Below are 25,819 nucleotides of genomic sequence, written 5' to 3'. Positions count from 1 at the left end.
CACATAAACGTATCACATAACATTACATAAGCTAAACATATACTAACAACTCTTGCTCTAAGGCCTCGCCTATCTCTGGGCCCCGCCCGAGTCCTGCTACTGATGAGTCATGGAACCTCGTCCATACTCCTGCTGACAGTGAGGTTCGGGCCCAGCCCACCCTCACTCCTTCCCTAACTTGGGCCTCGCCCCTGCTCTGCTACTACTGAGATATGGAACACCATCCACACTCTGCTATTGGTGAGATACGGGACCTCGCCCTCTCTCACCTCCCTACCAGGCACATACAAGTATCACACAGACAACAAGTATAAACTATCACATAAACCGCTCCTTGGGCACCCGCCCTCTGTCATTGGACCTCGTCCAAATATCATACTAGCATACTGTGCCTAGGGCTAACCCCCGGGTCTTCTACTCATAACTACATGGGCCGGCATTGTGGCCGTAGACCCATTCATACAAAGGGAAACTCACCTGATACTGCTGAACTGCTGCTGCTAACCCCTTTGACCGCTACCTGACCGCTAACTCCGAACTGCTGCTCCGCTAGCTCCCCGAGCTACCAATAACAACCCAACACTTAGTCTAACTGACCTCCAAAGGTCAACCAAGTCAACTCTGGTCAAAGTCAATGTCCTGGTCAAAGTCAACCTTCCAGGTCAACCCTATTCGCCGAGTCACCCTACTGACTCGCCGAGTTCATAAATCCAGAGTCCTTCCACTCGCGACTCTACTCGCCGAGTCAGCCCCTGACTCGCCGAGTTTACTGATTCTCGATTCCTGTCCTGTCCAACTCACTGAGTCCTGGCTCGACTCGCTGACTCGAGTCTTAACTCGAAGGGTTTGGGACCACTCGACCTGACTCGCCGAGTCTAAGAACAGACTCGCTGAGCACACGGCAATCTCCATCCAACTCGCCGAGTTGTTCATCCAACTCGCCGAGTTCATGCCTAACTTCATCCGACTCGACGAGCTGTTCATCACACTAGTCGAGTTCCTCCCCATCTTCAAGCTACTCGCCGAGTCACACTCGAAGGACTCGTCGAGTCCACTAAGATCCACTTACATGCAGAGGACTTCCGAGTCATGCATGAGCTCCAAACTGTAGATCTACCCTCCCCAAGCCTATTTCCCACGTAAAGTTGCAAACTTTACGTGTAAAGAGTGAGATCTAGGCAAAATACACCCATAGCTAGGGTTTAGGACCAAGAGACTCCAATTTCCACCCAATGGCTGATACTTTATGGGATTCCATACCAAACAAGCATGGATCTGAGGTAGCAACCTCAGATCTGGACCTCAAGCTCAAGATTGGTCTTAAACATGGCTTAAAAGCCCCAAAACTCATAACCAAGGAAAATCTAAAGGAGGGAAACGAATTGATACCTTCCAATGCTCTGAAATGCTTCCCAAACTTCAGATCCAAAGCCACTCCCTGATGCTTCAAAGATTCCCACTCCTTCTTCTTCCTTAAAACCACTCAAAATGGCTAAAAGCTTGAATGAACACAATGGGGGCTTAAGGTGCGGCGTTCTGGGTGTGAGAGGCTGTAAAGGAGCCCTAGGAAGAAGATTGAGATGCTTAAATAGGCTCCAAGCCCCGGATTTAGGGTTTTCCTCGCACAGACCAGACTCGCCGAGTCCACTTGGCCGACTCGTCGAGTTGGTCACTTTCTTATCGACCCGGATCCCGCTCCGACTCGCCGAGTCCTCCCTTGGACTCGTCGAGTCCCTCTTAAATTTAGGGTTTCCTTCACTTTCTTGGCTTTCAAATTCTTGGGTGTTACACATAACAACCCTGCTTATGAACTCACCAACATTCCATATGTTGACGTTTTCAAAATAACTTGTATTATCAGGTAACAAGTAAACTGAAGAGTAATACCAAGTATGTTAGGATGTTATGTTTTGAAAACTTTCAAACAATTTATGCTATGGATATGTAATATTTAGACTATGTACTTGATGTGAACAATGTCAGTTGTAATGTGTTAATGCATGGTGATGTTTATGTTATGTTTCATGTATATTCATTGTGATGATATTCAATTTAAGTCACGCGAGCCCTCGGACGTTTCCGCCATCTGGTTCGGGGGTGTGACACCATGTATGATATGGTGAAGCAGGAAAAAACTATGTAGTTAAAGTTTATTTGTTCCCTCTACCTTAACAGAAGAAGTGATATTTATAGGTCCCTTGATGATTTAGTGCCGACATTTTAAGTACATGGTTGGGTCCTGATTGAAATTGATGTATTCAATTTAGTAGTCAAATGAAGTCGTGACAAATATTTATTGGGAAACATAATCTTGAATTATGAGATCGACCATTATCCATGTCTTAAATTCATAATGATATCTTTTGACTGTCCCTCGTTCATTTCATGTTGCACAATGGGTACAGTAGGTTCATCCCTATTGAGCAACATTTGTCTCATCTCCTCCTTTTGTTCGACCATCATATCCTGAATCATCGCTTGGACTCTTGCCATCGTGATTGGCTCGGGTGTAGCTGCTACCTCTGGTGTACGCTTAATCACTCGTAGCTCAGGCTGCTGGTTACTGGTTCCCAATCGGCTTCGAGTTCTCACCATGTCGATCTATACACCAAATCAGACGTTCAGTGTGTAGTGATGAGAACTAAGACAAGGAAAGCTTTATTTACGATAGACGTATAAACCTCCTTATCATTTCGAAAAGTTACATGCTAGTTTTAATACCATAATTAAATGTTTAGAAATCTGAACACATAAAGTTTCCAGATCAGCAACAGACCATAGATCCGATCAAACGATAACATCATAAAGCATATAAGGGATATTATAACATAAATCATTTAGCACATAAAAGAAATTTAGGCATCTCCCCTAAATAAGCTAGTGCCCGTGTCTATTTAGGCATATAGCAGACACTCATCTCACAATCATCGCTTAGCATTCTAGGTTTAAGTCTAGAAATTTTATAAAATTACTTGTTCGCTTAAACTAATGCTCTGATACCAACTGTGACATCCCCAAATTCACAGTCATTTAAAAAAATTTATTTATGCTTATTTAAAAATCAGAGTATCCATTTTAAAGAATAATAATTTGTTCCCAGTAAACATGATAAAGATATTATCAAAGCATTTCCGAATAAATGTGTTTTATATTAAAACATTGGGACGTCATCGTCAATACATAAACATAAGCATAATCAAATCTTACATTCATTTACACTAATGGTTTACATCTCCGTTAATCTCTTAGTGTAGTGTAACTTCGTATCGACACCTATAATACAAATAAACTAAGTGGGCCAGGTTGGGAAACCTGGTGAGTACATAGGGATTTCAATCCCACAATGATATATATATATATATATATATATATATATATATATATATATATATATTAGAACTCGCAATATATACAATTTCACCTCATATGAGCAATTTTACCCTACCCCGTCGATCCTCACAACGACATGATCCATACTCTCGGATCTAAAATTAACAAATTTACCTAATCCATACTCCCGAATCAGGTATATCTAATCCATGCTCTCAGATCAATGAGAAATGACTATGCCCACTCCATACTCTTGGAATGACTAAGTCTAATCCATGCTTTCGGATTAATGATAAATGATCATGCCTTCTCCATACTCTCGGACTAAGGACGAATGACTATGTCTAATCCATGCTCTCGGATTAATAACAAATTTTAAAGTTCTACCCTCCGTGTATATCTCACTCTTACTCGTAAGAAGATACTACCCGATATTCCTCTTAATTAATTTAGATTTACTCTGTATCCTAAATCATCATATATTATTAGATATGCTCTTAACACGTATTTCAGGAAATATCAAATATTTCACACATAAACATATATTTAATACCTTAATTAATTGTAACATCCATAAATTTTACGTCAAATTTAAACTTTTTCAATCATAAATAAAATCAAACAAAGTTTGTTTACAAAAATGTTTTCAAATCCAAATCCATCAGAGTGTCCCAAAATCATAACATAAGGATGAGGAGCGGTACGGTCACGCATTCGCCTTTCCATGATCTCATGAAGTACCTGAAACAATAAACTGAAAACTGTAAGCCCGAGGGCTTAGTGAGCTATCCCCAAAATACCAATACCACACTGACAATACCATATCAGTAATAATCAATCAATCAACATGCATACTGGGCCATCGGCCTGACTGGTCCGCCCTACTGGGCCTACAGTCTGTCTAAATCTATCCCAAGCCTTCGGCATGACTGGTCCGCTACGTGGGCCTACAGTCCCCCCGGACTGCTCATAGGGTATATTGGCCTTCGACACAAAGCATGACCGCCTCAACCCAACCACAAGCAAATAACCATGAGCACATACTATCATATACGAGCATATACAAACCTCAAACATATCTATCACACTGATCATCAATCATAGAATTCTCCTGTAACTAGAGTACCGACCTAGCAGGCCACTAACATACCAATCCTTACGGATCATAAGAGCATAACATACTGTCTACCCTGATTCCGATCTAACAGATCATAACCACATGTAGCATACCATAACAATAACAACTAAAGGTCCGGCCTTGGTGCCGTAGACCCTATCAATATAGTGAGGATAACTCACCTCGCAGATGTCAACACGAAAGGTAAACTCCAGCTCTCGGATCACTTGACACAAGTTCCTGATGGGTTTTAGCCATATGAACATTCCTATGTGCACATGCAAACCCTAATTCTTGGATCTAGGTTTCTCTAATTAAACATGCATTCAATCCAAGACTTCTAATGGATAATAGACTATAATAACAATATGAAATCAGAATTAGAAGTTTACCTTGAATCACTTGCTTGATCTTCTTGTCCTTGGAGCTTTAGAGTCACAATTGTCACTCCTCTAATGGCTTACAAACACCAACTAGCAAGAGGATGATTTGAGAGAGAGGAGAGGGGATCAAAATCGGCCAGGGTTTCTTTCTAAAGCACAAGTCCAATTTCCCTTCACCCTTGGGGTCTATTTATATTTGTAAGGCTCCTAGGATTTCACCCTTAAACCCTAATTGGATAACTTAGGCCCTAAGCAATCCAATACCCTAATTGATAAGCCTTGGACGAAATCTAAGCCTATCCAAAGCCCTAGAAATCGTCCACCATTATCCATAAGGGATTTATAGCCCAAAGTACAACTATCATACAATTGACAATTTATACCCCTTTATTCAATTAATCTCTTTAAGTCACCAAATTAATTCCTAATTAATTTATGACTTATATTAATCAAATAATAATAATATTATTCCTTATATTATTCTCATAATATATTAATAATATTTCTTCTCTCATAATAAATCATCCTGTCAAGTTGCTATGGTGAAGGCAACCCAAAAGGACCATGCACAACCGGGTCAAATACTTGCCTAATATAGTTGCAGCCTTAGACACTATTCCAACAGTCTCCCACTTGGATAAGTCTAGTAAATATATACAAGTATAATCCGATTAGCAATCGTAGCTCTCAAAGACGCTGTAAAACTCTGATCTAATCAATCTTGTCCTTTAGATAAGGGATCGTACAGTCCTCTGTTCGGATATCATGCTGATAATTCTATGGAACAATCTGTCTAGCATTTGGTTTCTCGATCTCCGATTTATTTGACATAGAACTTAATTGAACACATCAATTCATTTCTGACCGGGCCCGACACATAAGTTAAATCAAATCATCGAGCGGCCGAGATATCGCTTTTACCCTCTTATGATAAAAGTAACAGATAAACTTCGACTTATATGCATTTACTTATTCATTAATCAACTATATACAACAATGCGTTTTATAACATCAAGTTACTGATGCGGTTTCGCATTATCAATGTACAACCAATTAACAAATAACAAACCATATATCTTGGTTTTAAGACTATATGATATTATCGTCTTGCGATCACCCTTTTATCACATTCCATAAGGTGATTCCAGCAAGCGCGGGTTTGTTCCAATGCTCAAAACTAGTTCATAAGCACTCATGAACGTTGCAGCAAACTTTTGCTATGTCTAATACCATTTAGACAATCTACACACCAATTCATGACAATCTTCATTCATACCTACTTCCAATATATGAACGATTGTGGACAATTTGAATAATTCGATTATTCTTAATAAGCTCAATTATTCTAGAAGTCAAAACATGCAAAGTGAAACAATAGTTATACAATTAACATAAGACAGTAACATTACTCATAAATAATACTCTTTTATTTAATCATCAAACGTTAATTACATTTATCTATTACACGTTTCCAATACTACTATCTAATCTATACTAATATCATCCTTCAGCCCAATACCCCTAGCATGCTGCAAGTGCTTAACCCTACTCAGTCCCTTCGTAAGCGGATCTGCTGGGTTATCTTCTGATGATATCCTCTTCACTACGAGTTGTCCTTCTTCTACACGATGTCTAATAAAGTGATATTTTCTGTCGATATGTCGTGATCTACCATGATCCCTCGGTTCCTTGGTCAAGGCAACCGCTCCTTCATTATCACTGAAAATCTCCATGGGCTCCTTTATGGCAGGTACAACTCCAAGATCATCGATGAAGTTCTTCAACCATATTGCCTCCTTCGACGCTTCGCTTGTTGCAATGTACTCTGATTCGCACGTTGGATCAGCTAGGGTTTCCTGCTTGGAACTTTTCCAAGTTACTGCTCCTCCATTCAGGGTAAAGACCTAGCCCGACTGCGAACGGTAGTTGTCCCTGTCGGTCTGAAAGCTGGCGTCACTATACCCTCGCACCTTCAAGTCATCACTCCCTTCGAGGACTAAGAACCATTCCTTCGTCCTCCGAAGGTACTTAAGGATATTCTTGACCGCAATCCAATGGGCTCTGCCAGGATTCCCTTGATATCTACTAACCATGCTCAAAGCAAAGGCTACATCAGGGCGAGTACAAGTCATAACATACATGATTGAGCCAACTGCGGAAGCGTATGGAACTCGGCTCATTTATGCTATTTCAGCTTCGGTACTCGGACTTTGAGTCGTACTCAACTTGGCATTACTTTGTATCGGTAATTCTCCCTTCTTCGAGTTTTCCATACTAAAACGTTTCAGTACTTTATCCAAGTAAGTGTTCTGACTAAGTCCTATTAGTCTCTTACTTCGTTCTCTCAATATCCTTATTCCCAAAATATAGGAAGCCTCTCCGAGGTCCTTCATAGCGAAGCACTTCCCAAGCCAGGACTTAACCTCCTGCAGAGTTGGGACGTCGTTTCCTATGAGTAGTATGTCATCGACATACAGAACGAGGAAGCTTACTATACTCCCACTGGCTTTGACATATACACATGATTCATCTTCGCTTCGTACAAATCCAAACTCTTTGACTTTCTCATCGAAGCAAAGATTTCATCTGCGAGACGCTTGCTTAAGTCCATAAATGGACTTCTCAAGCTTACACACTCTATTTGGATGCTTCGGATCGACAAAACCCTCTGGCTGAGCCATGTAAACATCCTCAACCAACTTTCCATTAAGGAAGGTGGTTTTGACATCCATTTGCCAAATCTCATAATCATGAAATGCGGCAATAGCTAGCATCACTCTAATAGACTTTATCTTCGCAACTGGTGAGAAGGTCTCATCATAGTCAACTCCGGGAGTTTGAGTAAAGCCCTTCGCAACCAATCGCGCCTTATATGTGTGTACGTTTCCATCCACGTCGGTCTTCTTCTTGAAGATCCATTTGCACCCAACGGTCTTACATCCGGGCACATTATCAACCAAATTCCAAACTTGGTTGTCATACATGGACTGGATCTCGTTGCCTATTTCCTCTTTCCATTTTGCAGACTCCGGGCCTGCCATGGCTTCCTTATAGCTATTAGGTTCATCAAGGTTTATTAGTGTACCATCACTAATATACGTATCCCCTTCAGTAGTAATATGAAAACCATAAAACTGGGGTTGAACTCTAACTCTTTCGGAACATCTAAGAGGTAATGACTCGTCAATCGGTTCAACCGGAGTTTCCTCCTCGGGTTGAGTGCCAGCGGTAGAGGTTCCTTCATCTATCGACTCTTGAATCTCTTCAAGCTCGATTTGCCTCCCACTGTCTCCTTGGCTTATGAGTTCTCGCTCTCGGAAAACTCCTCTCCTCGCAACGAAGACAACATTGTCCTTCGGTCTATAGAAGAGATATCCAAAGGATTTCTGCGGGTAGCCGATGAAAATACATCGCTCACTACGAGGTTCGAGCTTGTCGTAAGTATCTCGTCTTACGAAAGCCTCGCAACCCCAAACCTTGATATGTGCTAACGAGGGAGCTTTCCCTGTCCACATCTCGTGAGGTGTTTTGGCAACCTTCTTAGTAGGGACTCGGTTAAGGATATGGGCGGCAGTCTCTAAGGCATACCCCAAAAAAGAGATAGGTAGCGAAGCACGACTCATCATAGAGTGAACCATGTCCAACAAGGTTCGATTACACCTTTCTGCCACACCATTCAACTGCGGTGTCCTAGGTGGCGTCAATTGTGAAACTATTCCACACTCCTTGAGATAGTCGTGGAATTTAAGACTTAGGTACTCTCCTCCTCGATCGGATCGAAGCATCTTGATTTTCCTGCCCAGGCCAATTGATTATCCACTTCATTCTTGAACTCATTGAACTTTTCAAACGTTTCTGACTTTTGCTTGATTAAGTAGATATACCCATATCTACTATAGTCATCGGTAAAAGTCACATAGAAGCAGGGGCGGATCCTTGTAGGGGCCAGAGGGGGCCATGGCCCCCTCGCTTTTCAGCCTATATATATATATATATATATATATATATATATATATATATATATATATATATATATATATATATAAAAGTTATATCTTGGATATTAAACAAAAACGAAGCCTTGGAGACTCTGGAAAGGAACTGAACACCACAAAATAAAAAACTAGAAGTTTTGTGAATATCTAGAAGTCCTAATTTCAAGTAATCACGATCCACCAAAAGTAAAATGTAAAATGTCAAACTATTTGATAATAACTATGAAAGAAAGAAAAAACTAAAATGTCTACACAAATATGACTGAATGTGCCACCATTCTCCATCTTTGTTGATTTCATCTCTGGTGTTGGTATCACTGTGAACCCAACCTTCATTAGTCGTTGAATGCTATCACTAGTTGGGTTCTCAGCCTCTGCGTCGACGAAGATTCACTTTTACCGCTCCACTTACTTGTAACTCTAGACTTGTTCGTTGTATCTTATTCCACTCTCGGTGGTTGCTTAAGTTTTTTTATGGTATAGTGTTATTAAAAGGAGTCAAAGACTACAATACATTGCATGTGTTTGTGTGTCTCTATAAGAGTTGTCTTTTCTATCAAACACTAGGAACTATAGACTACCTTAGGTATACTACATGTAGCTCAGAATCACTATATCCTTTATTAGCCTTTTGGAATAGATGTGTGATAGTATATAATTATATATATATATATATATATATATATATTTGTTACTAATTTTATCAAAACATATAAGATAGTGAGGTATCTTTATTAACAAATGTATAAACCATTAGTCTTGTTCATTTTTATTTTTGTATCAGTATATTGTTTTACTATTTAATTGTGTAAGTTAGATTTGAGGAGAAATAAAGAAATAGTTTATTAGAAAACCGTTTTGAGAAAAATCTTTATCATCAAGGTATTTTTTCTAAAAGATAATGCTAATATATTATTATAGATTCATTAAAATAGTTGTTAGTTGGTTGATAGTTTAGATTCAAATATCTAGTTCGTAATTGTTAGAAAAAGGACTAATAAACATAATGTATAAGAATTTTTTTTGATATTTTATAATCCAAAGAATTTATTAAACTAGTTTATATTATTCTATTTTGAAGTTTAGTTTCGGCCCCTCCGACTTTAGTGTTTGTGTTTCGCCCCTGCATAGAAGCGGTTTCCATCCTTCGTGGTTGATCTAAATGGTCCACATACATCGGTATGTATGAGGTCCAACAGACCCTCACCCCTTTCACACGTACTAGTGAAGGGTGACTTAGTCATCTTTCCAAGCAAACAAGACTCGCATGTGTCATCTTCCCTAAGGTTGAATGACTCCAACACTCCATCCTTTTGGAGTTGGGCTATGCGCTTCTTGTTGACATGTCCAAGACGACAATGCCACAAGGATGATCTATCCATACCATGCGAAGAATCCATGCATAAAACATCATTTCCTAAGTTATCTACAATCATAACAGTTTCATAAATTCCATTACACGATATTGCTTCAAAATATAAGACACCATTTAGATAAGCAAGAATATAACCATTCTCATTATTAAAAGAAAATCTAAAACCTTGTCTAAACAAACCATGAAATGAAATGATGTTTCTTGCCATTTCTGGCGAATAGCAACAATTGTTCAAATATAAACATAAACCATTCCTAAGCACTAAAGAATACACTCCAATCTTGGTCACAAGCGACGATCTTCAGTTCCCCATGATTAGATTTATTCTTCCATGCTCCACATCCCTATTTCTTTTTAGTCCCTGCAAATCAGAACAAATGTGGTAACCACAATCGGTATCAAGGACCCAAGAAATAGCATGAGATGAATTATTAGATTTAATTGTGTAAATACCTACAAAAGATGGCTTGATCTTTCCTTCCTTGATAGCTTGCAGGTATTCTGGGCAGCTTCTCTTCCAATGTCCTATTTTATGGCAGTGGTGGCACTCTGCCTCCTTTGGGTTAGGACAGGGTTTAGCAAGATCAACTTTGGTCCCACTAGAAGAGGCACCATCTCGGGACTTAACCTTGCGATGGTTCTTAGACGAATCCTTCCTCTTCTTTCCTCTTCCTTGCCCAATGGCCAAAACAGGAGTAGCGGGTGGATTGGGAGTTGGTGCAGCAGACTTGTCCTTGAGGTTGCTTTCAGCAACCCTAAGGAGACCTTGGAGCTTACTTAAGGTGACCACTTCTTTGTTCATGTGGTAGGTCATCCTAAATTGATTGTAACACGGAGGAAAAGAGTGAAGCACCATGTCGATCGCCAAGTCTTCCCCAAAGTCAACATTCAACTTGCGAAGACGGTCGACATACCTTTGCATCTTTTGCAGGTGCACGGTAAGAGACTCTCCATGACCCATCTTAGCGGAAATCATGTTAGTGAAAATCTCATAACGCTCTTGTCTCGCATTTTGGTGGTATCTCTCCAATAAGTCTCGATGCATCTCGTACGGGTACATGTCCTCATAGGACTTTTGGAATTCGGAGTTCATGGTGGCTATCATGATGCAATGTACCTTCGTTGCATCTCGCTCGTGAGTTTCAAAAGCGGTCATTTCAGCCGGAGTAGCGATTTCAGGGTTGATTTTTTCGAGCTTCTCATCGAGGACATACTCCTTATCCTCATAGCGAGCAATGGTGCGGATGTATCTTATCCATTCGCTAAAGTTCGTCCCATCGAAGGTGACCTTTTGACAAAGGCTCATCAATGTGAAAGAACTAGCAGCAGCGTTGTTTGCGTTCGACATCTACAAATAAAAAGGACAAAGATAGATTAGATTAAGAATCCCTAATTATCACCCAATAAGAAAAATTAGGGCTAGGATCCAACAACAATATTTACATATTAGAAAAGGGATGTCGTAATCTAACATGCAAATAATATGAAGGTAAGTGAATGATGATTCACTAATTCTCCACCATATAAACATAACTTTAAGTCCTAAATGTATTGAGAATTCCTAGGTTCGGATGAGATTCATTGAAACTATTCAATGGCATGTTTAAATCTCGATATGCCCCTCTTATTTGTGACTGGGATACCGAGGATCACAAAGCGGGTGTGAATTACCATGCAAATTCACATGGTGCCTTCATTGTAACGATCACCTATTTGATGTGCCGGTAAACCACACACGCTCCATCGAACTATGATAAACAATGAATCACCCTTTGCCACTTTTGCTTAGAACCAATTAATGTGACGGTAAACCACACACGCTCCACTGACTTCTTAGCAAGGGTGCAAAGTGTAATTTCATGGGATTGCATCAATTCACTTTTCCTAAAGTAACTAGGATTGGGAAATTTTTGAAAAACATGTAGTTACTTTGTATTTCATATTATACTTTTAATGAAGAGATGAGGTTGCCCTATCCTACCCGTTCGGCTAACGACCCTCCACTGATCAAGCAAGCGGTGGGTGTGAGTGTACACCCATTAAGCGCCATTTTATAGGCAGCAACCTTATACCCACCTTATAGACTGGCTTCGTGAATGAGGCCTACTAACGGTAAGACTAGCATTTTAATTATACATACATATATATATATATATATATATATATATATATATATATATATATATATATATATCTTGTAATGTTATATTAATATAGGGTTGAATTTTAAACTTGTAAAATTCTAGGGTTTGAAATTTAAATTGTCTAAATTAAACTTTTAATCACAAAACATAAATTTCAAAACTTGAGGGCAAGTTTTAAACCTTTTCAAAACATAGGGGATCAAATAACAAATAATCTAAATTAACATTTAATCACATAATTATCCATATTTGATTTATTTAATAATTTCTTGCAAAACAATTCACCAAATTAATTAAAATAATTAACCAATTATCACATAAGGAAATAAATATTTTATTAATTGATAAATATCTTCAATTAGATCAAGAATATACTCATATATATCATAAAATCAGATTTATATTGATCTAATATGATAAAGGCAAGTATCTCAAGGATAAACAGCAAGAAATCCCGACATTTGCTCTTTCTGACGCTTGGACTCGCCGAGTACCCCAATGGACTTGCCGAGTCAAGCCTACTCGCCGAGTCCACTATGGGACTCGCCGAGTCCATCAGACAGAAAAATAAAATTCGAATTTAACAAGCATCAAACAAGCAAACAATGCATCAATTCAATAGAAACCAATCTAGTCTCTGATACCACTGATGGGTTTTAGCCATATGAACATTCCTATGTGCGCATGCAAACCCTAATGCTTGGATCTAGGTTTCTCTAATTAAACATGCATTCAATCCAAGACTTCTAATGGATAATAGACTATAATAACAATATGAAATCAGAATTAGAAGTTTACCTTGAATCACTTGCTTGATCTTCTTGTCCTTGGAGCTTTAGAGTCACAATTGTCACTCCTCTAATGGCTTACGAACACCAAATAGCAAGAGGATGATTTGAGAGAGAGGAGAGGGGATCAAAATCGGTCAGGGTTTCTTTCTAAAGCACAAGTCCAATTTCCCTTCACCCTTGGGGTCTATTTATACTTGTAAAGCTCCTAGGGTTTCACCCTTAAATCCTAATTGGATAACTTAGGCCCTAAGCAATCCAATACCCTAATTGATAAGCCTTGGATGAAATCTAAGCCTATCCAAAGCCCTAGAAATCGTCCACCATTATCCATAAGGGATTTATAGCCCAAAGTACAACTATCATACAATTGACAGTTTATACCCATTTATTCAATTAATGTCTTTAAGTCACCAAATTAATTCCTAATTAATTTATGACTTATATTAATCAAATAATAATATTATTATTACTTATATTATTCTCATAATATATTAATAATATTTCTTCTCTCATAATAAATCATCCTTTCAAGTTGCTATGGTGAAGGCAACCCAAAAGGACCATGCACAACCGGGTCAAATACTTGCCTAATATAGTTGCAGCCTTAGACATTATTCCAACAGTTCCACCACCTATCATCATATTACATCATACTCATAAGTCCTTAACCTTATAAGGTACTACATAACCCACTAGTCAACCCCTGGTCTAAGTCAAAGTCCTCAGTCAAGGGCAACAGTCCATGTTGACCTTAACTCGCCAAGTACCCTTGGCTACTCGCCAAGTTCCCTGAAGTACATTCCAACTCGCCGAGTCATCGAAGTGACTCGTTGAGTTCCTTTGATTCTCGATCAAACTTTAAGGCCACCCGTCGAGTTCCGTCCTTGCAACTCGACGGATACACACTCATACATATCCAAGAGAAAACTCATCCGACTCGCCGAGTTGTTCTTCCACTCGTCGAGTCTTATAACGATCTTCATCAGACTCGCCGGGTTGTTCATCCAACTCGTCGAGTTCATGGCCATCTTCATGTGACTCGTTGAGTCAACCTTGCGACTCGCCGAGTCCATTTAGTCTTTTTTCCATACAGACTTGTTTTGAGCCATGCAACGACTCCAACTCATAGATCCAAGCTTCTAGGGCATGCTTATCACGTAAAGTTGCAAACTTTACGTGCATGCATGGCTATAAAGGCTCTAAATGCCTATTTTAAGTTCTTAATGGAACTTCATGCTCAAGAGGGGCCTTAATCACAACCAAAACTATGACTTTATGCTTCTAAAATCCAAGGATGGTCCAGATCTGAAGTTACAACTTCAGATATGGCCCATAGCTCATCATACCAACTTGAAAATTCATAAAAAGCCCTAGAAACTCAACAAAAGGGAAAAGGGAAATAAGGATGGCACTTTGATACCTACAAAGGATGCTAGCTGAGGTAAATCCTACTTGCCACGCCTTCCTTGCTTCAATTCCTTTGCACTTCCTAGCTTTCTTCCTCCAAGATTCTCTTTCTAAGCTTCAAACACCACACAACGGCACTCACACACACGTATAAGGACTCTCTAGATCTGTAAAGAGATCCAAGGGAGGATGAGGTCCCTTTAAATAAGGGTGCAAACCCCGGAATTTAGTGTTTCCTCTGCCAGCTCCTACTCGCCGAGTCCCAATATGGACTCGTCGTGTAGGCCACTTAACATGCGATCCCATCCCGCTGCTACTCGACGAGTAGGTCAACCAACTCGTTGAATAGAGCTTAACCCAATAAATCTTATTTAAGCAATACATGCGAATTGGGGCGTTACATTAATACTTGTATTAAAATCATGTTCATGAAATGGACTATGCACTCACTTGTTAAAGTGATGACTCGGAATTTGGACAGCGCTTCGCTTCTAACAACCGTCTTTTCCTTCGATGAAACCTAATATCACTATTACTAGATTTTAGTTTAATATTTATTGCGACTAATTATTATTCTAGATTCATCATTAACTAAAATTATACTTTCATGATCTATTAAGTAAGGATCAACCAGGCATGACAGTTGGAGGACATGACCATTTCAACATATAACTTTTCTGAATCCAACAACCAAACCCAACATGACCATTTTAGACACCTATACCTAGAGGTGCAAACGAGCCAAGCTACTCGTGAGCTACTCGGGATCGGCTCATTAAAAGCTCGACTCGAAACCGGTTTTAAACGAGCCCGAGCCAAGCTCGAGCTTAATATTAAGCTCGTTTATTAAACGAGCTCGAGCTCGAGCCTATGTCACTAACCTCGATTAGGCTCGTGAGCCTAAACGAGCCTTTATATAATATAATTTATTATTATTTTTATATATAAAATAAAAATATATTTGGGAAAGTATGGATTTCGGGTTTTAGTAAACGAGCTTCTTAACGAGCTTGAACCGAGCTTAAGCTTATTTAGGCACATCAAATGAAAAACGAGTCGAACCCGAGCCCGAGCCGAGATTTTATAATTCTTTACGAGCTCGAGCCGAGCTTAGTAAAAGAAAGCTTGAATCGAGCCGAGCTCGAGCTCGAGCCTCATATAACTTAAACGAGCCCGAGCCGAGCCCGACCAGGCTCGGGCTTTACTCGGCTCGTTTGCACCCCTACCTATACCATAAGCAGATCAATCAGTGTAACGACTTTGAATCACTGATAAATCTTGTTTATAGGTTCATAATAACGATAATGAACTTAAACATAAGTTATACTTAAAGTAGGGTAAACATAGCTCATTTACAAAAGAGTTTAGCGAAGAACCAGGCTCTACGCGGGCAGACCTTATGAGCCAAAAGCTCTTCTTCTCGAAGCCTTCTGGCGCTCCAGGACTCACCTCTAACTCCTAAGAAGGACTAGAGAAAAGCCTTGAGGCTTTGGGGAGGTTTGGGAGAGAGGTTGAGAGAAGGTGTATGGAAATGAGGTGATTTGCGCCTCTATTTATAGGCTGGAAATCAAGCAACACGACGTGTTACTGAGCCTAACACGTCGTGTTAGGGTGTCATGTGTCACCATCTAATGACAAGGCGTGGGGAGGAAGCTGTGGCTGAGATGGTGCCACGTGTTACTTGCTAGTCACTCAAAAAACTAATTATCTTCTAAAATATGTAACTTTCGCATATGAGCTTTGTTTTGACGTTTTTTATATCCACACGTAGGTAGCGACTTGATCTACAACTTTCGTTTAGACTTCGTCGACTAATTTTGACTTTATTTTTAAAGTTATATTTTAACATGCTTAGACAGTTAAAGTCCGTTAAAAATTCATAACTTTTTCATCCAACTTCCGTTTTCGGCTGTCTTTAAATCGTTGAGCTCCTATTAATGAGATATTAAATTCTAGTTTAGGTTGTGTTGTATAAAAATTGACCAATCTAAAATTCGATTTCCGGGCTGTGTGCTGTTACGCTAAATCTTAGAAAAATCATAATTTCCTAAAACGAAATCAAATTTGGACCTTCTTTTTATTTTTATGTACGTTCTCGGTTTAACGCATATTAAGACTTTCGTTTAGATCTCTAAAGATAAAAAGTAGTTTATAAAAAATTCACTCTTTATGATACGCAACGCTGTGCCGGTTTTGTCGCAAAACTTCGACGGGTCATAACTTTTTCGTTATAAGTCAAATTTCAGCGTTCTTCGTATATATATATATATATATATATATATATATATATATATATATATATATATATATATATTATTTTGGTTAAGATTATTTATTTTAAATAATCTTCTATCAAAAATTCATTTTTAACACTTATTATATTTAAATTGACTAATCCGAATCTACGAGCGTTACACAATTGAGAGGTGACTTGGAGCTCAAGATGTGGATGACTTACAAGTCAATATTTCTAAGAAAACTGTCATCGAAGTCATTATTTACACGAAATGGTGGGTTCTTTGGCATTTTAAAAACACTTTGCTTTTTATCAACAATAACGATAAGCAAGTCTCCATTTTGGTAGCCACTCTTTTATGCTATTTTAATTGAAATCATAAGTCTCATATCAAATTGGCCGATTGGCTCCAAAACATGCATTTTTATACGTAATTTTGTTTTTCTTTCTAGCTCTTGGTTCTAATAAAATTAGGTGTTAAATTCTTTTTTTTTTTTGATAGTATGCTAAACTGGGCCGGTATGGGGCCTATGTCTATGAAACATCACGTGGGCTGAAAAGTTTCAGTTCTTAGATCTGCAAATAAATAGCGTAGGAGTCGACAAAGACGAGAGGGCTAGGGTTTTTGAATTGCTCTTCGGATTCGCTAAAATCTCATCAATCGCAAAAGGAAAACCAACGCTACACATATCGGATCGAAGATGTTTCCCGGTATGTTCATGCGCAAACCAGACAAAGAAGCTGCTCTGAAGCAGCTTCGTGTGCACGTTGCCATGTTCGGGTCGTGGGTTGTCGCCATTCGTGTTGCTCCTTATGTTCTTCATTACTTCTCCGGCAGCAAAGATGAGCTCGTTCTTGATTTCTAGTTCTGTTCTTCCAATGATATCTTGATTTTAGAGGTAATCACTGAACAATTGCCTTAGAAGTTATTTGGTTTTTTGTGTTAATTTTAAATTGATGTCAAGTTGCTCGAATTTGTGATCCATCCGGTGTTATGAAAAGTTAGGGTTAGTGATTTTGGTATATAGAAAATATAATTTATCACTTTTAGATCAGATTAAGTAAACACATGAGAACCAATACATTTGTTATGCCATCAGCCCATCAATTAGAACAATCAATTGCACCATGATCATATTTCGATTAATGTTTGATGCTTTTTCTATTATGTCTTTCTTTCTGTAATAAGTAAAACAAACCAATATATAAGCCTACTTGATTCAGCCACATTCTCGTTGATTCCTTTAAGTAAAAAAGAAACAAGATCTTAGTTATCTATGATGCTTTTGGAATCCTTTGCAGGTGTTTTTTCTTCTAACTATAAGCCCTCATTTCTTGATCTAGAAAAATCTGATAATCTTTTATCTTTATTTTTTTGCAGCTATGTTGGGATATTGCTTTGTGGAAGAAGTGTGGTTTGAAAACAAAATCTCATCTGTTGATTCAATTTCTTGAGCTTATGTTTATGTTTTTGAATCCAGGAAACTAGGAGAATAGATTTTATATAATCCCTTTATGGCACTACATTTATATAAACTTGTCGTTGAAAGATTTAATTGCTTTAAACAAGTATATACTATGATACAAAACACTAGACCTTTAAAATAGTATCATAAATGAACGACCAGCTAATCATTTTTTTGCGTATCATTTTGTGATCAAGTGTCACCAAATCTCAACATCCAGAATCAAATTCTAGAACTGTGAAACACTAAATTTTGATAATATGATAATCAGCTTCTAACCGCAATGCCAAACAACCATTCATCTTGAGAAGCACCACTAATTACATCATCATTGCTTTGAATTTTGTGGCAAAGTCTTTGTTCCATGATTTGATGTTGTTCCCTTGTAAAGTGAAGGGTAAAATGGTTGTTTTTATAGCCCCTTAATTTTTATTCATAGCAGATAAAGTAATAGTGTTTGCTGTTTGCTAAAGCCTAATTGATAAAGCTAGATGATGAATGTAAAATGACAAAATAAGATTTTAGATCTATAAGGGTATATTTGGAAAATTTGAGGAAAAGCTGATGAGTTAATTAATAAACAATATTGGATAGCTTTTTAAGAAATTAGCTTATAAAAACTATTTTAGTAATTTCACGCATTAAGCTCAAAAAACAAGTTAATTAATACGCCAAGCACACCCTAAAACCAAAAATCCCAGCTTAATGTATGCAGCCCCCACCCCTTTACCTATTTGTCATTATTTTTTAAGAATGTGAAATTTGTTTTTTGGAATTTTAAAGATAAAATGATCATTTATGCACATTAATACGGTTTATTTAGTCTAGATTTATATACATTAAGATGATGTGTTCGGCTTTGAAAAAAAAAACCTTATAAATAAAGATATTATTACTTTACTCATTAAAAATAAAGACAACTCCTTAGCCATCCATCTTCAATATGGCGTAATGAAATATAAAAACAAGCCTTTACTCAAGGTGCTATTAAATTGAAATTGTTACAAAACTTGTTCTTTGACTTCTTTAAATAAATTTCCATTCAAAGATATTGCAAAAGTAGAAACAATAAGAGAAAATATATATACATCTCATCAAACTCACCTCTTGCTATTCGAAAATTTACATAAAAATGCAAGAGAATAATAATAGTAATAAAGAATGGCACTCATATCACACTACAATACATCATCATAATCCAACAACACTGGTCATAGGAGCCTCAATCTCAATCTCAATAACCACTATTTAAACCTTCAAAAACCTTCAAGATTTTGAACTTCACTTGGCTAAATCAGGAGAAAGTATATACCTAAAAGCAAAATCATGAGCAACCCATTCGATTTTCTTCAAAGATTTTGCATTTCTAATCGATTTGAAGCTCTTTTGGTAACAATCAGGCACCGAATGTTCAATCATGTCCATTAAAATGGCATGACACAAACCCGAATCTTTTGCATAAAGATCCACAAGCTTTGGGAGAAACATCTTTTGGGATTTTTGGATCTTGAAGTTATTATGAATGTACTCTTCTTTTGCAACTTCAAGCTCTTGGAAGACACTTTTAGGCGTGTATATCCGCACCTAATTCACAAAATTATGTAAATATTATCAAATATGATAAAGTCTTTAATTTATTTTGTAAAATGGCATTTTGGTAATTTCCAAGCGTAGAATCTGTTTACCATGGGATCAGAACGGCTTCCCGAACAAAGTGCAAAGTATACAAGAGGTTGTGGTTGTTTCATTGCATAAGCTTTTCGTGCATCTCTTGACTTGTACTTTGGATTTGGAAATAGCAAAGATTGAAACCACTAGAAGCAAATAAAAAGTAATTAAATGCAAGAAATGGCAAACCTACTTTTTGTTTATTTGTGTATAATAATAATTGCATCCTACTTTCATTTCTTTTTATTACATCATACATACTTGATTATTTTTTTTATTATTTACAATAAAAGTAAATTGTTAATAAAAGTTTAATGAAAATATACTTGTCCAGGGTGAGGCAATCTGCATCCAAGTATTGTACTCTGTATATCTCCAACACTAATGTTATGACCACCAATATTATAAGCAGCCTGTATCACACAAAAATAAGTATCATGTTACAACAATTTAAAAGTACGTTATATTTGTAGAAAATGTAAAATGACTGATTTAACCTTTTGGACTAATGATATCCTCTTGAGAGCAGTACGAGGAGTTCCATGAACCAGGAAGACCTGAAAACAAATCATGAGAACAAAAATTCAAATTAAACCACCTCAAATCACTATCTATAAACAATACAAAAAAAAAAAAAATTAGTTTGTTTGACATTTAAAGTCAAAGCATAATTAATGGACAACAAAAAGAGTAAAAAATAGAAGGAAACTTTACATGCATTACTAGTGCATTGTGTATATTGATCCAGAAAGCTAGCTTCTCTTCATGTTTCAGCTTTCTAGGATCCACCTGTTCTAACTGAGAAACAAGAGACCTGTAAAAACGCTATTTGGTGTAAGGGCATTTTCGTATTTTTTAAAAAGCACAAAAACTCCTACTATATATATGCTCTAGTTTGTAATAACTAGCACTTTTTTATATACTTGCCTGAAGGTGTGTTGCTTCTGTTCAACACTACTTGGTCTGTGGGTGTTTTTGCAAATACCTTGAACTTCAAGGGTAGTAAAGTAATTTCCACTGAGCTCCACTGATTCCTCACAATGTGGGCTCCACATGCTAAACTGGTCTCGTGGTGAAGACCCACTTGGTGGTGATGGAAATGATATGGGAGATGAAAGGAAGTCATGATGATGAATCAAGGGTGGATCTGCAATGTGACTATATATGCTTGCGATGCACCTGATCATTTCCTCTGAAAGCCAGTTTGCTGATGTACGGATATTATTGGAAATACATCCACCCAGATGCTCAGAAAGACTAACACTTGAATAATCATCTTTACCAAGCTGAAAGATTGTTGACAAATAAGAAAATCTTGAAATTTCCAAAAACTAGAAAATGTTACAATTAAAATGTTACCTCCAGCATTCCTAAGGGTAACGAATGGTATGAATCCACAGCATGATTAACAGCCATGTAAAGTGGTGGAGTTCTGTAAGAAAGTGATGAGTGGCTTCGATTAACATAAGAATCTTCCAGTTGCTGTGATTCCATAATGGGGCAAAAATCTTTAGGTGGATTATCGAAGGAGGCTCTAGCTGTTACAAAAGTTGTAGAGTTGACAATCGACAACTGTTGTTGTTGTTCCTTTGATCTTGATAAAGATTGTTCCTTTTTTTGGAAAGTTTTTCGGTATAATGATAAAAGATACTTCTCCAAATGCTTAACTTCAAATTCCAGTATGGATATTTCTTTGATTAGATCCTTGGAAGACTGAGTAAAGAATAGCAAAAAATGAGAAAGATTGTAATTAATTAAAATCATGTTTTAACATTATGTTGCAATTCCTAATATTTTTTAATGCGTTGGACTGGATGTCGACAAAAAGACTGCAACTTCTTGTAAAAAAAAAGGTGGGTCAAGAGTTTTGTCCAAAAGGCATAAATGACCTCCTTTTTTTTTTTATGGGACAAAAATTGGTCGTAACTCCTCTCTTTGTGTAAAAAGACTTGAATGCCCTTCTACCACAAGGGGAAAGATCACAAACCTTTGTAAGTGAGGCTACATCAAGGGGATCTTGTAAGAAAGATTGACTAGTAGTCGTTGCCTTCTCTAGTTCACTGCGTATTACAAGTTGGTCTTGGAGTTGCTTCTGGAGTTGTTCAATCTACATTAAAAAAAAAAAAAAAAGATTAATGTTAATAAGCTTAAGATAAAGACTTCATTCGCAACAATGTAAAAGTTCATTTATTTTGCAGAAGAACATTTATAAGCCCAAAAGGTAAACAAACCTCTTCTCTTAGAGTGTTGTTTTTAACTTCAATGCTTTCACAAGGCTTTGGTACAGGCTCTTGACAAATCTTCACCTGCTCCATAGCCTATTGGAACAAGTCAATGCTATGGTTAACAAGTCAACTTTTGTAATGACTGAAAGTCTTTAAAAGTGACGAAAATTTCTCACCTTTTTTGAAGGTGGTTGAGCTGTGAAAATGACGTTCTTAGCATCATGGATTCTTTCTGTAGCTGGATCACTGTCAATGTGAAGAAAAGAAAAAGTGAATGTGAGCACTTGATCTTATAAAATCACAGATTCAAGAACCCTTTCGTAAGATCCATTAAAACAGAGCAATCATAGCTAAAAAACTTTCTCAGAGTAAAATCATCGAACAGTTATGGGGCATACCTTTTCATGCGCTTGTGCCTTGAAGCAATGAATTCCATTTTCACTTCACGAGCTTCAAAAGCAACTGGAGTAAGAAGATAAAAACGCGAGTTGCTCTGGCCCAGCTTTAAAAAAAATCCTTAGTGAAACTCCATTGCCCAAAGCGAAGAACACATAATCTGACAAAATTAACAAGCATTCCAACAGAAACGCCAAACTTATTATAACAAAATCATGCGACAATTATCAAATGGCAGAAGATTACGACACCAAGAACAAACGTCAATAAGATTCTATCTGGCTCTCTGCCAATCAGAAACACGGTACATGCTGGTAAACAGAGAAAGATGTCTCACCTTCACGGGTCCTACAAATTCTGTTACGGAATATCGGATCAATAAAACCCCAAAATCGAATGTGTTTTTATCTAATTCTCACTGATCATTCATTCATACCCAACCCAACCCAACAATATTTTGCTGAAGCAATCAGAATTGGTGTGTGTTTGGTGATTGAAAGGAAAAGATGGGGAGGGGAGCTTATGATACTTTTGACTAGTCACTGCTCTCTCTTAGAAAGTGATTCTACCTTTTGCGTGTGGTAGCTTTTGCAAAGTGTTAGCCTTTGTCTTTTGCATCAAAAGAAGCAAATTCCAAATGCAAATTCAATGCTTAAATATTACTACTTCTCTACATACACGCTCTTTTATCTATACATGTAATCACACAAATATAAACAATCATCAATTTGGTAATCTCTCTCTCACACACACACACACACACACACACATATATATATATATATATATATATATATATATATATATATATATATATATATATATATATATATATATATATATATTAAAAGAGTAGACTTAAATCTTGTAGACAAATAAATATATTTGTTATAACTTTCTTTTTAAAATCTAGGCTCATAGTATGGTTTAACATTCATATCTCCTACGAATAACATTTGAAATTGCTGTAGTTGAAAATGAAAATTACTAAATTACAAAGAGTAATTTAAGTATATATATAGTAGTTTCTTTTTGATAAATAATTAACACTTTGAATCATCAGAAGGATATATAATACAAAAACTCTAAAAGAAAATTGTTATTATACAAATAAAAATAAACAACCTGTTCCTAAATGAAAACATAAGAATATTATTCATATTCATATCTAACACATTAGTGCAAGAATAAGCTGCATTACACAGGCTAAGATATTTTGGGGGAAATAATGATCTTTTATACCATATCATTAGAGCATCATGATTGTTTTTCTATCAAATATTTCTTGTACTAAAACAATCTTTTAAAAGATATTTTTAATCTGCATTTTAAAAAAAAAAATTATTAAAACATTTGTTGTCCGCAGACATAAAAGGTTAAAAATATATTTTAAGAAAAAACAAACACAAGCTAAATTAACACACGTATTTTGTAATATTTTTTGATAAAAACAAATGATGCAAATTATTGTTATTAATTTCAAATAGTAATTATGAAAATACAAAAAATTAAACAACTGAAGACAAAAACTTCGGGTATTAAGAAAAAACTAACACATCTAACTTTAGGAGACCAGGTTCAAACATTGTCAATGCAATTCTTATGGACTAGCCACATTTATACATGCTATAAAAACAAAAGAAACAGAATATAGGTTCGTAATATTTTGTGTAAACAAATCATAATCCAAAATGTAAAATTTTATACTTTAAAAAATGACTATTCTCTCAAAAGGGGTGAAAGGTGAAAATGGAAAGAAAAAATGGAATAATTTGAAAAGATATGTACCATTTGGGTAACGTGTTCTTTTTTGTCTAACTATGTATATCCATCATGGATAGCAAGGAAGTATCCACACAAAACAAACATATTATCTGATTTGTCTTAATAAAAAATAATATAGGAAATTGGCTTGTCAAAGTAATTATCTTTTTATTTTGTTTACATCTGGATAGCTTCGTTTTTTTGTACACATCTAGATAACAAATTTGTTTGAAGTGTTCACATATTACTATTATGACCATCTGTATCAAGTTACAGTCAATAATAATGATGATATGTGAACACTTCTAATAAGTCCGTTACCTAGATGTATAACGAAAAACGAAGTTACCCAGATGTGAACAAGACGAAAAAGTAATTACCCTTATAAGTCAATTGCCGTTTTTATTAAGGCAATCAATTATAATATTTGTAATATTAATAGATTTATTTAAATTTCCTTAAAATAATATTTATGACAATTTATGAGCATTTAAATTGGACACGATATGTTGAGAGCCGTTTTTTGTAGCATAATTATCACATAACTCTATATATACGAGACAGGAGCAATACTATTGATTTAGATAAAAGTTACTTCTATTTTTTGTATTTTAATTTCTTGTAATACATAGAGCAAATTTCATTGAAGATTGTGTTCCATTTCATATTATCATAAATCTTCAATAAAGTATCAATATTTTGGGTCAGTTTACAATTTAATCATAATATTTATTTTTCGAACAGAAAAGTCTCAATTATATAATTTTATACGATAATGTGACATTTCTATTGAAAAAAATAAGGACTTTTCATTAATTTGAGAAAAATATAAAATAATCAAAACTTTTCTGTTCAAAATAAAAGTTGGATTAAATCATAATCCAACCCAAAATATTCAGACTTTATCAGAGATTTCCGTTCATGTTATTGATCTCCATCTCTAGCAAATTTTAATTTTTATATTTAATATCTTAAACAATAAAATTCTATAAAATGATGATGTTTTTTCCCTATCAATTATAAGTTTTTTTTTTTTTTATTATTTTTATAACCAAAGTAGTGTATTTTAAAAAGATATTTACCAAAATTATATGGTTTTAAAATAATTAATCATTTAAGTTAAATTTTATATCAAATCAAAATTAGAAGGTAAAATAAAAAAGAAGAAGATTTTAATTATCAGGGTTATTACCTTTTTGTTTTGTTCACATTTGGGTAAATTTTTTTTTGGTATACATCTAGTGTAACATCCAAAAAATCAAGGATAAAAATTTCATTTTTTATTATAATCAAAACACCATTGTAACTTTATCCAAACATTTAAAAGTATTTCAAATAAGACAATTATCAGAGTTCATTCCCAAAGATTACACGTGTAACACTATAAATTTCTAAACATAATTTTCCTTTTAAAATCATATAATTCTCATAACGTATTTCACAAAATCTCATTTAGTTAATTTACAAAACCCATCTCATTATTTTGTTTGATTAATAATCCAGGATCCTCAAAACATAACTT

The 25,819-nt window shown here is 36.2% G+C and overlaps 2 protein-coding genes across 2 annotated transcripts; one reads left to right on the top strand and one right to left on the bottom strand.

Annotated features, from left to right (window-relative positions):
* Positions 1 to 17,370: 17,370 nt before the first annotated feature.
* On the top strand, positions 17,371 to 18,334 carry LOC111918221 (mitochondrial import receptor subunit TOM6 homolog). Its single transcript, XM_023913888.3, has 2 exons — positions 17,371 to 17,677; positions 18,160 to 18,334. Exon 1 carries the CDS (start codon positions 17,480 to 17,482, stop codon positions 17,642 to 17,644), a length of 165 nt encoding a protein of 54 aa, XP_023769656.1. The 5' UTR covers positions 17,371 to 17,479; the 3' UTR covers positions 17,645 to 17,677; positions 18,160 to 18,334.
* A 974-nt stretch (positions 18,335 to 19,308) lies between these two features.
* LOC111918222 (uncharacterized) lies at positions 19,309 to 23,212 on the bottom strand. The gene is made up of 12 exons (XM_023913889.3): positions 22,871 to 23,212; positions 22,536 to 22,693; positions 22,314 to 22,383; positions 22,144 to 22,230; positions 21,900 to 22,019; positions 21,272 to 21,625; positions 20,840 to 21,198; positions 20,627 to 20,726; positions 20,410 to 20,469; positions 20,239 to 20,325; positions 19,930 to 20,058; positions 19,309 to 19,828 (listed from the first exon to the last, which is right to left on the bottom strand). The coding sequence occupies exons 2-12, from the start codon at positions 22,571 to 22,573 to the stop codon at positions 19,526 to 19,528; spliced, it is 1,707 nt and encodes a 568-aa protein (XP_023769657.1). The 5' UTR covers positions 22,574 to 22,693; positions 22,871 to 23,212; the 3' UTR covers positions 19,309 to 19,525.
* Between the last annotated feature and the right edge of the window lie 2,607 nt (positions 23,213 to 25,819).

This window comes from Lactuca sativa, chromosome 9, assembly GCF_002870075.4.
Source record: "Lactuca sativa cultivar Salinas chromosome 9, Lsat_Salinas_v11, whole genome shotgun sequence".
NCBI lineage: Eukaryota > Viridiplantae > Streptophyta > Magnoliopsida > Asterales > Asteraceae > Lactuca > Lactuca sativa.
The sequence above is the reverse complement of the archived record's forward strand: the minus strand, read 5'-3'. Positions and strand labels throughout refer to the sequence as shown.

Excerpts from the sequence above, each read along its gene's own strand:
- LOC111918221 (XM_023913888.3), top strand. The coding sequence starts at position 17,480 with ATGTTTCCCGGTATGTTCATGCGCAAACCAGACAAAGAAGCTGCTCTG.
- LOC111918222 (XM_023913889.3), bottom strand. The coding sequence starts at position 22,573 with ATGGAATTCATTGCTTCAAGGCACAAGCGCATGAAAAG. Across the intron at positions 22,231-22,313 it reads CTCAACCACCTTCAAAAAAG|GCTATGGAGCAGGTGAAGAT; the intron begins GTGAGAAATTTT and ends TTGTTCCAATAG. Across the intron at positions 19,829-19,929 it reads GAAGCCGTTCTGATCCCATG|GTGCGGATATACACGCCTAA; the intron begins GTAAACAGATTC and ends TTTGTGAATTAG.